Consider the following 11,696-nt stretch of genomic DNA (forward strand, 5'->3'; position numbering starts at 1 on the left):
TGCCCCAACTGTCGACAGACAACTGTAGCATCATCACTATCCCAAGAGTCATCACAAACTGTACCATAAGCTCCATTAATGCATACTTCAACACGTCCTTCTATACTATTGGATCCACCAACGAGACAAATAGTTCCACTAACGCAACCTGGGAAAATACATATTAAAACAAAACAGTAATGCCAATAATATATTCAATGTTATAATGTCATGCAAAGCTGCAATACATCAAATTATTCATTTTGTACAACATTTGAGCTAATTTCACTTACGACAAGTTTCAGTAGTCACAGTCAATTTAGTTGAACTATCACTGTCTCCTAATTAAAATTTGATTACAAATTATAAGTAATAAGAAAAACTAACTGCACTGTAAAGTGACATCACGTAAATGTGTACAATTTGATATTGAAGTAGTTGGACAAGTATTGCTTGAATTAAAACAAGTACCAGAAATAGAGCTCACAATATCTAAGCTCCATATGGGTTGATTAGGTGAGCCAGTTCTATAAACCAATACATAATTATAATACACTTGTACATGTGTACACTTAACAATGAAACTTACAATTCTAAATGGTTATAAATATAATAATTGTCATATCCTAGCTGTCTGCAAAGAGTGCTTGCACTAAGTGAGTCAAAACCAGCATTGCATAAAGTACCCCACTCTCCATTACAATAAATTTCAACTCGCCCTTGACTAGAAAATGTAGCTCCTTGAAGACGTATCATTCCAGGAAATGGAGCATTCCATATCCTAGTGGTATCTGCAATAAATAAATCTATAGTACTTGTAAAAAAGCTAATACTTACAGCAGCTGACAGTAGCATCATTAGAGTTTGAATTAACACATGCACTATTACTATTAGTAGTAGCAATAGAATAGGAACATTGAGCAATAGATAAATAATTGCTGTCACTACAGCTGACTTGATCCCACATTACAGGAAGTTGATCTGTACCATAACTAAACACACAATAATTTAAAAGTATAGCTATTATATAATTATTAATTTACGCTGTGAGTCCAGCTCTAGAGTAGCTTGAAGCTCCAGTGTATCCCAACTGATGACAAATGACATTAGCCTCAGCTGAACCATAAAAGCTATCATCACAAATATTACCCCAGCTTCTACTATAATAGACTCTCACTACTCCACTACTGTAAGTGGTTAATTCCAAATTGTTACGTGAGAGAATTACTGTTCCTGGTGAGCGTACTATTGGATATTAATTTTAAAACAAGATAACTAATGCAAGTTTGTTTTTTTATTAATTCAGTTAATTTTTTGAATTTATTATTGATAGTCACCTCATCTGAATAAAAAGTAATTTAAACAAATGATTATTGCAGATATATGACAAAAAAATTTTTTACAAGAGTCAACATATAGGCTTTACCATAGTTCATGATAATGGCTATGCACAATTTTCCTATTTTACACAAATATTGCTTTTTTTTGCTATGCAGCACAAAAAACTTAAATTGTGACAATCATTTTTAAAAATGGCTACACATTATTAGTTAGATACATAAAAATGAGCTACAAATGTGAATACAATCTTCAGTAGAGCATGGCCAAGGCACAACAAACTATAACAAACTAATTTAGCCAAAACAGATTATTGCGGACATCTATGCAATTATATCACAAAATGTAACAAGAAACAAACAAACCTGTTATACAACCAAAACTTACTTTCACTGAAGCAAAACACACTGACATCATCATGATGCTCACAACTTGACTCAACAGAACTATAACTACAATGTATTAAAGTGTCCTCAGCTCCAGTGCACTGTACATTATCAAGGAATATTCTGCCAGATCCTTTGTCATATGAAGCATCACTTAAGAAAAAACCTCCCTGGTAAAGAGCTATTTCAGTAATCATAATTTAAAAAGACATTCCTCTTACTTAAACGGTTCTGTCCCAGTTGTTTGCAGACAACCTGAGCATTAATGTTAGTCCAGCCATTATCACAGACAGTGCCCCACTCATTATCAATACATATCTCTAAACGTCCACTACTAATAGAAGAACCCTCAACCAGACGTATTGAGCCATGAGTACAGTTATCTATAGCATAATAATAATAATAATAATAATTTAGAAAACCATTATAATAGATACGTGTGCTAGGACAGACTACTCCAACATCATCATGATGTCCACAATTGTGTGTTAGAAGATTTGAATGACTGCACTGCAGTATCAATAAAGCTTCAGTTCCATCACAGCGAACATCATCAAGTACTATAGAACCATTCCCTTGTCCATAATATGCATTACTGCGGTAGTGGGCACCTATAACAATAGAAAAATACAATTGAGACTATTTGGTATACTAGTATAATTTTTAGACTTAAAATGTAATTTAATTTGTTCTGATTTTTAAACAATCATATACACAAGTTGTCAGCACAGCATGCAAAATATTTTTGATGTTTCATTATGTGACTAATTATAACAGTGCCACATTTCTATTGGTTTAAAAAACAACACACGTTAGCTGTATTCCTACTATAGCATTATAATAATAACAATAACTATTTCAAAGCATAGTGCAATATATATAAAGAACATGAAAACATGTTTGTTGACTTTGACAGTTTATATAATTCCATAAATGTCATTATAAACTAACAGAAGGATCAATAACATCTAATTGGTTCTAGTTGTTTTCGTGGAATGATACTTTACACAACATTTTTCTTAGTTTCAGATCTAAGATTATAGTTCTGTGTTTTACACTATAAATGGTTTAAATTTTTGTTAGCCAATACATGCAACCATGAGATGAACATTATAAATGAGAGCAGTATCATCAATTTATTTTTAAATGTGTTGTTAATATCTTGGGATAAAAGCGATGTGTCTATTATGTGCATGTACATGTAAATACACTAGCCTATAGTAGAGAATCCAAGCTGTCTACATACAACTTGAGCATTAGCATTACTCCAGTTATCATCACAAATTGTTCCCCAAGTGTTATTATAGCATATCTCCACACGCCCTTCAAACATTGAACTGCCATTGACAAGCTGAAGTGCCCCAAGGCCACAATCACCTGTTAATTGTAATATAGACAAATCAACTAATAGATATAAAATGATTCTTATAAAATAAGCTAGTCACAATGTAGCAAAACAATTTTAGTTTTTAAATTGCAAATAAATATAAAATATTCTGTAAAAATAACAGCAAAGTTAGTTACTGCAATGACACAAGAATAGATAATACAATGTTAACAAGTTTATATTATTGGAAATCATTTACAATAATTGTATCAATTCTTATGTAGTAGATCTATCACACTGTAAGTATAAATCTGGCAATACATATAGTGCTTACAAAAGCATGCAGTGCTTTTATAACATTTATTTAACCTAGCTCTTGTAATTCTTACCCAGGGCTTGCTTAATGACACTGCTACTGAAAGTCACTGCAATTAATATTCTCAGGAGTACAGACATTGCAAAATTTAGTTTAGGAGCTAAGAAATAGTCAGACTGAAATTTATTTATATAATAAATGGGAAAGGGTTGAAACAGGAACTGATTAAAATTGACTAACAATCACAGTTGATGCATTGGTCCACCAAAATTAAAATGACCACCATCTGTTTATTGTTACTGTAATACATGGGTATATGGGTATCAAAGTCTACTATTTAGAAACTAATTTTAACAAAAATAATTATTATTTATAAAAGTTCTCAGTAAAATTATTTTTTAAGAATGTATTTTTTAACAAATAAATCTATGCTTCTGATGTTGCAGACACTAATGTAAAAGTGGGAAGTCATTATTCAAACCATGAATAACTTCAGTGTCCAAAAATATCATATACATAGTTACCCTATTTATACTCAGTCTTTAGCAGACACTGATTATAAATTATTATGCTCATGCATCTGGTCCATTTATCCTGAACGTTGAATATTGCATTGTAAACAGTAAACTTAAACTTAGAGAGATACACAAAAGAACAGGAACACACTAAGGAGAATAAAACAGGGTTAATCAAATTGCATCACTAATATACTGTATAGCGCAAAGTTTTCAAGGGCTGTAAATTTCATGAATTTGCCTTAAAATTTATTTTGTGGATTTAATTTTCACAGATTTATACCATCTTTTGCCATCTTGTGCTCTATTAATTTGATTTTCACGTAAGTAATTTCTGCAAATCTTCAAAAAATTGTGATATTCACAAAATTTACAGCCCTTGGAATTTTTTCTGTGGTTAACTATAGCCTTTACACTTAAGTACACCATTATGGCGATACATATAGATCTAGTGCTTATAAAAGCATGCAGTGCTTATTTTATAACATTTATTTTAGTGTAATTCCTATATCCTATAATATCTTATCATCGTGGTTAGCTGTGGTTAACTATGCAAATAGTAATGACTACAATAACTGTAAGTACTATAAAGAATAACAAAAAGCACAATACAATACAACACAAACACAATAAAACACAATAAGGACAAAACAAGAAAGATGTGAAACAAAACAAAACAGAAGATAAAGGAAAGGAAGAGCATTACTACTATTAATAGACTGTATAGCACAAAACAAGAGTAAAATTACATAGGAATAATCCTAATGTGTGCTGAAGGGAACCCAGTAAAAACACTGGGCCCCTATTGCAACACTGCATTCAAAGTGGTGGCCTGGGGGAGGCTCTATAGCCACCTCCCCCAGATTCTTAACTACATAGAAACTGAAACCTATAGGCATTGCACAGTACTCTTGGCATTATTTAAAATAATAAGCTAGACAAGTTAAATTGTGTGGCTAGCTCAGTTAGGACTGCCTGCATGTAACTTTCAGTTCATAACTAGAATAATAACTAGATATATTTGAGCTAATAATTAAACAGAAAATAGACACTACGTGCATGTCAGATTATGGTAATGTTATGCATAAAAAAGATTACACAGTGAAGACCTATAAAAGCAAGTTCAGACCATTAAAATTGGGAGCTCCAACAATTGCAAAAGGTTGGAGGCTTCTTGGATTTGGATCTCCAGCCCACATGCAGTGATGTCACAGTATGTTTCAAAAATTGCTTCAAGTTTAAAGCTTGCTTTTTTAAATGTATAAGTGCTTGCTTTCTTAAATGTATAAGTACTTGCCTCTTTTGAATCAGGCTCAGTCCAGCCTCAGACTCTTATGAAAGTCTTCTGCAAACAGTCACCCATCCCAGCACATTTTGGAATCATTTTAGAAAAGGGGAGGTGCTTGTAGACCATGTTCGAGGATATTCTAAATGGATCTGTAATCATTCTTTCTTTCATTATAAAACTTCCTCAGGTATGGACAACATACACAATGAAACGTACGAAAGGTGTCAGCTTAAGAGGATACTGGATGGAATTATTTGGGTAAATGCTTGGTAAACAGGAACCTAGTCTATCGAGTAGTCTATTTTATTGTTTAGGTATGTTATCATGGTTTCATACTGCTTTCATAATAAATATCCAATTAAGAATTACCTTGATGTTCTTCTTTGTTCCATTCAATGTAAGTTAGTACATGTATACAATAGCTTTTAAGCTGTAAAGTTTTTTGTTTTATTTCTTGGGGTGTATGAAGGGGTGGGGCCAGACTACTTGCCATGCAAATGAAATTTTAATGATATTCACTGAGCTGTAATTAGACAGCCATCATTGTACATTCATACTACCCATGCTGTCGATCCCCTCGGCACTAAGATATTGCAAGGAATAACATTATTGTTCCAATGATAATTATTATGGTATTCCCCACCATGTAAATTACTAACAGAAAGAAGGCCAGGGTCAAATGTGACAACACTGGTTTTGCCATTTCTAGGAGTGCTGCATGCTATTTTGTCAACTCATCATAATTGGAAATTGCCAAAAAAATAGAGAAGGCAAATAAATTTTAAATGCTAATGTAATGATTGCTTTTAAAAGTACCATTCAAAAGCTGTCAAGGCAAAATAACATTTTTCCCAAATTGAAATTTTTTAAACCATGGCCTTGACCAGGGTTTTCCACAAAGCATGCTAAGTGAGCTAAAAAGATGCAGAGCCTAAAATTACATTCAAACAATGTTCAGACATTGTGTGTCAACATTGCTTAATTTGATCTGTCATTATCTTTATTGAAACAGTCTGTTAGGTTGGACAGGGTTTTGCCACAGGATTGTGGTATAGTCCTTATGTAGCCACTTGTCCCAGTACCATAATACATGTTATATAGGCAAAAAAAAAATCAAAAGGAGAGAATTTTCCGTTCTTATAATTTTTTCTGATGAATTTGCCATATACCCTAATATAAAAGCCGGGTGCAAATAAATGCCAGGTTAGCAATAAAATAGAACTATAAATGTGCAAATTTAGCCTTTCACCAACATAGATGCTTTGTAGGTACCTCCTTAAGCCTGGTTTACACTCAACGAAACAGTCAAAAAAACGTAGGCGATTTGACCTTTTGACGCAAAAACACTTTGAAGTTGATGCAAAATTGGTCAAATTTCAATTTTGCATTCATTTGTGTTGCATTTTATAGCAAGTGTAAACCAGTCTTTAAGCTTCCTGAAGTCACTTGCTTGAGGTCACAGGTTCGAATCCCGCTGTTGACTCAAGTTTTATTTTATTTCGAAAAATTTTTAAGGTAGGGTAGGAACACGAAGCTCCCACACAATTAATTAAAATTGCTTATGCCTGCATATCTTAATGTTTTTACTATTATAGTTAAACCACACCCGTCTAGTAAAATGGTTACCAATGTGAAGATTAGAAGTTGTTAGTGTTTACCACTCAAAATGCTATGCTAGGAGCAGAGTTATTGAAAGAAGTTGAATAGATAAGTATGCTACCCTGAAATTTTAGCTATTTTAAAGTAGAATAATCTCTCAATCAAGTGCAGCAAGTCTCGGTAGTAACTTGATTCAGAGATAATTCACTACTGTAAATAGCTAAGATTATAGGGTACATTGTAGCATACTTATTTTTTCAAGTTCTTTCAATAATTATGTTGCTGGCATAGCATTTTGAGTTGTAAACAGCTTCTTACACTGGTAGCCATTACTAGACGGGTGTGGTTTAACTTGTGCTAAAAATAGTAACAACATTAAGATATGCAGGCACAAGGATTTGCTGTTATTTTAATTAATTGCATGGGAATTTTGCGCTCCTACCTTGCTTTTTTATGGGCTCCTGGAAATAGATACCTGGGCTTTTATTTGAGGAAATATGGTACATGTTTTTATGCTCTTTAGTTTGAGCTGAGTCCAATTTAAATTGAATTTTTGAGAATTTTTAAACTCACTAAAAATCAGGCCAAAGTGCCTTGTACTATAGGATACAGATTTTGGCCAAATTTCATCAAAAATAAAAAGTAGAGAACATTTTTGTACTTTTTTATACATGTTTTTCATACTGTGTAGAAAGTTTGATTTGATTTTGGCTTTGCAAAGAATTTCCTCCTATGGCAAGAGCTGGCCAAAGACATGTATAGTACACAGACTTGTTCTAATTTTTAAATAACTTTAAAATTTGTAAAATAACATCCAATTTTTATTCGATTTAGCCGTACAACACAAAAAACATGTATACGTACTTTAAAAAATTCTCAGCTAGCAATTAATAAAAATACCCTGTAATAGTATATGATATTTTGTCAAATTTTTGAGTAAACTTTAAAATTCACTGACTGCATTAGCACTATGCCAAAATTCTGTGAGAAACTCAAACCCTGCCCTTGACCGAAATTTGATCATTTTGCATCTTTTACTAAATAATTTTATTATTGTCAGTTAGAACTTACATTTTATGCAAAAATTGATTGAATAAAATAATTTAAATAACTTTATTTTTATAGCTGCCATCATCGTTTTTTTGTAATATTATACAAAGGAGGTAAAGCTTTCAGTCTTGAAAATAAAGCATGTATCACATGGTTAGTTACTATTTGAATTGTTATTATTATTGTTATAAATTTCTGTTCCAGTGTCATTTTGTTCCTCTTGTCTACACTGCTACACTTCATACCAAATACAGTTTTTTCAATCCTTCTGGTCAGTAACTATTGTACATTTCCTTTATCATTAACATTTTAATGTATGTAGCTGAGTCGAATACCTGTGATGTCCCTTAGCAAGTGCTTGCACATTCAAGCACTTTATTCCAGTAAGACGTCTGCTAATGTTAGTGCCTTAACATGGGGTATTTCTGCTTATAATTGCTTAGGTAAGTGATATTAATGCACTTTATAAATTTCATTCCTAATTTTCAGTTCGTGTGTGGACTTCACTGTATAATTTGAATGATTATATAGTCACTGCCAGTTATCTGACTAATGCAGTACTCAATAGTGTTTTACTCATTGAATGTTTATATTATCGCTTTTATTAGTCTCATTGTGTACAAGTATTTTACATATTTTTGTCAATTCAATTTCAATATAAAGCCTAAAAATTCAAGACTGAATACTAGCTGCTTTGCAATTTCTATACAAGTACAATATATTTTATTATTTATAATCAAATCAAAAAAAAATGATTATAAAACTAGACAATTTAAAGACAAAAAATAATTATCGTTAAATTGGTTAACTTGTCAAAAACTACAATAACTATTTAGAATAATTGCTAGCTAAAAATTGTACAACCAAAGAAAAAGTGTGCACACATTTACTTGTGAATTTATGCCGCCAAGTTAGTCGGCTGAAGATTCCAGTAAAGGTACACTTTTCCTTTCAACCTTCTTTTTTTACTTTTTCTCTGCCAAGTCCTCTGTGAACCAAGTGTGATTGCCATTTTCATACTACTATTAGATTTGTCTCATGCAGTCAGTTGTCCTAATACAATTAATTCAAACCCTTTTTTCAATTTTAAAATTTTATTACTATTTTTTGGCATGAAAATATTACTAGTGTACGTCAATCCAAAAAGTTAAGCAATGATAAAAAGTCAGCTTTAGAGCAATAGTAATGTAATGCATATAAAATAGCAGCATGCCGATTGTGGCTATTTAGCTTTTGATGTAATCTTATTTATTATACATCCAAATTACTATTTTTTCCTTTAAAACAAAGTTGATGAGTGCATCCCAAGATCATACAAAGGATTATCAACATCCTTCCTCATGATATCATAATCTGTTGACTCCTGTGCTTTTTTACGCTTTGAGATTAGGACAAACATTACCAGAATGATTGTAGGTAAGGCTATAACTGTAACTACAAAGAGTAATGAATATGAGTTAAATTACAGCCATTAATTTGCATACCTCCAATAACAACAATAGTGATTGGTATTGTTGCATACACTATATTATTAGGACAAGCTTCCTAAAAACATGCATAATAATGAAATTATGTTAATTGTGACTCACAGTGTAAGTTATGTTTTGAGATACAGTGACAGTTATAATTGCATTTTCACTTGTTTGAGATACTAAAGAGCTTGTACTTGCATTTGCTAAGCCAGGCTTTGCTATTAAAATTTATAATAATAAAGCTTAAATAGTGTGTATAATACCTTCACAATTAAAATTGTCATCAGATAAAGTGAAGCCATCATTGCAAGTGCAATGATACGAACCAATGTCATTGATGCAATTATGCTGGCACCCTCCATTATACTGAGAACATTCATTAATATCTTTTAAAAGCAGGTAATAAATACTCTTGACTCAATCAAAAGCATAGTATACTAACCAGTACAGTTATAATCATTACTGCTCAACTGATATCCAGAATAACATAAACATTTGAAGCTGCCTTCATTGTTTTCACAGTATTGATCAGATGCACATTTGTTTTCGATTAGGCACTCATTGACATCTACACAGCACCAAATAGTAAGAGCTATAGCTGTATAGTCACTAACCTTCACAAGTATTATCACCAGTCAAGTTGTATCCTGTTTGACATGTACAAACAAAACTACCTTCAGTATTGCGACAATCAGTGTGAGATCTACTACTACATATGTCCACTTGTAAGCATTCATTGTAATCTGTTTAATGCTTCAGTTATTATCATGGAACTTACATGACAGTTACCTATGCAATATGTGTTGTTATAAAGGGAATAGCCAGCAAAGCAAGAGCACTGATAGCTTCCAATAGTGTTAGTACAGTTTTGGTTACAGTCTCCATTGTTATAATAACATTCATTTATATCTATAAATTACAATCTTGGATCTAATTAGGTACTTGACACACAGTAATACCTTCACAGTTTTTTGTATCAACCAACTGATATCCTTCAGAACATTCACAATAATGACTTCCAAGAGTATTTCTGCATGTTTCAGAGCACCCTCCATTATTGTCATGGCATTCATTAATATCTGAATCAAGTAATTACCATATGCAGGTAACTTTTGTCAAGTGATAATTTTCATTTGTTTAGTTGGCCAAAAGTTTAACAAAAATTTAAACAATAAAAATTTAAAATGAAGTGGGCACAACTGGGTTAATGATTAATTAATCAATGAAAATAAATGAAAATACCCTGTAGGGCCTGCTAGGATGGACAGTCAAATTTTATGGCAACAAAAATTTACTGCTAGACAGTAATTACCTTGGCATGTAACTCCATTAGATTTTAGAAAATAGCCAGAGTTACATGAGCAATTGAATGAGCCAGGAGTATTGATACAAATTTGATCACAGTTATGAAGTCGAAAAAAGCACTCATCAATATCTATAAGTAAAAAACTCATACAATTTTATTCAGAAAACTAACCAAAGCAGGTGTAATCATCATTACGACTTAAGTAGTAGCCTGAATTACATTCACAGTAGTAACTGCCAGCAGTATTAATACAAGTATGAAAGCATGTAGAATTTCCCATGTCACATTCATTAATATCTAAGAATCAAGAAAATCTAATCATTATACCAAAAAGACAGCTTACCATGACATGATATTTTATTGGTGCTTAAAGTATACCCAGCCATACACCCACAGTCAAATGATCCTTCATTGTTCATACAGTAGTGATCACATGGAAATACACTGTGAGAGCATTCATCATCATCTGTTAATTATCACAATTATTTTAAAACCAACTAATAAACTAACCTATACAAGTATAATTATCACTGCCAAGATTATAGCCAATATTACAACTGCAGTAGTAACTGCCATCAGTATTGGTACATTGCTGAGTGCAGCTATCAGTGCCTTGTTCACATTCATCAATTTCTGGACATCCAAAAAATGATTGTAAAAATGACAATGCAACAAACCTGAGCAAAAAATGCTTCCTTCAAGCTCATAACCGGGAATACAAGAGCAGTAGAAACTTCCATTTGTATTAGTACAAACTTGTTCACAGCCACCATTGTTAGATAGGCATTCATTTATGTCTAAAAGAAACATACATACCATATTTTCTAATGGATGAAACAAAGTCAGTCATGCATGATAATGATAGTGCTATTATAGCTCTAAGTCTAATTTAATTGTTGGTTGCAGAATAAGGCCAAACATAATTATAAGGCTATTTGTATCACACTTCTTTTCTAGTCATTTTACTGTATTATAGTATGCCAAATTTATGAGCAACTTTTAAATTTCATAAAATATCCAATTGTGTTCAAAATAAGCTAAAAATTTCTACTTAACACAAAACATGTACAATGTATGTGTATATCAAAATTGTCTATTATATTAAATTTTAAAATGAATC

General features: G+C 32.0%; 2 protein-coding genes and 1 long non-coding RNA gene across 3 annotated transcripts in view; 1 reads left to right on the forward strand and 2 right to left on the reverse strand.

Moving 5' to 3' along the window:
* LOC100641465 (neurotrypsin-like) overlaps positions 1–2,717 on the reverse strand; it is a 16,151-nt gene extending 13,434 nt beyond the window's left edge. Inside the window, exons 1-9 of the mRNA XM_019997029.1 lie at positions 2,711–2,717; positions 2,141–2,314; positions 1,925–2,086; positions 1,705–1,884; positions 1,023–1,224; positions 817–971; positions 569–770; positions 367–506; positions 273–320 (exon numbers count right to left, since the gene is read on the reverse strand). Of these exons, the coding sequence (XP_019852588.1) occupies positions 273–320; positions 367–506; positions 569–770; positions 817–971; positions 1,023–1,224; positions 1,705–1,884; positions 1,925–2,086; positions 2,141–2,314; positions 2,711–2,717 (1,270 nt within the window). The remainder of the gene's footprint in view (positions 1–272; positions 321–366; positions 507–568; positions 771–816; positions 972–1,022; positions 1,225–1,704; positions 1,885–1,924; positions 2,087–2,140; positions 2,315–2,710) is intronic.
* Positions 2,718–5,276: 2,559 nt separating this feature from the next.
* LOC109582371 (uncharacterized) lies at positions 5,277–8,448 on the forward strand. Its single transcript, XR_002185059.1, has 6 exons — positions 5,277–5,407; positions 5,464–5,546; positions 7,874–7,951; positions 8,003–8,069; positions 8,121–8,241; positions 8,288–8,448. It is a non-coding gene; the product is annotated as an uncharacterized LOC109582371 (long non-coding RNA).
* Positions 8,449–8,697: 249 nt separating this feature from the next.
* On the reverse strand, positions 8,698–11,361 carry LOC109582360 (fibulin-1-like). Its single transcript, XM_019997030.1, has 13 exons — positions 11,254–11,361; positions 11,087–11,209; positions 10,920–11,042; positions 10,748–10,873; positions 10,583–10,705; positions 10,230–10,349; positions 10,060–10,179; positions 9,885–10,013; positions 9,713–9,838; positions 9,534–9,656; positions 9,388–9,488; positions 9,283–9,343; positions 8,698–9,232 (listed from the first exon to the last, which is right to left on the reverse strand). Exons 3-13 carry the CDS (start codon positions 10,993–10,995, stop codon positions 9,078–9,080), a joined length of 1,260 nt encoding a protein of 419 aa, XP_019852589.1. The 5' UTR covers positions 10,996–11,042; positions 11,087–11,209; positions 11,254–11,361; the 3' UTR covers positions 8,698–9,077.
* Positions 11,362–11,696: the final 335 nt, after the last annotated feature.

Source organism: Amphimedon queenslandica, unplaced genomic scaffold (genome assembly GCF_000090795.2).
Source record: "Amphimedon queenslandica unplaced genomic scaffold, v1.1 AMPQUscaffold_13387, whole genome shotgun sequence".
NCBI lineage: Eukaryota > Metazoa > Porifera > Demospongiae > Haplosclerida > Niphatidae > Amphimedon > Amphimedon queenslandica.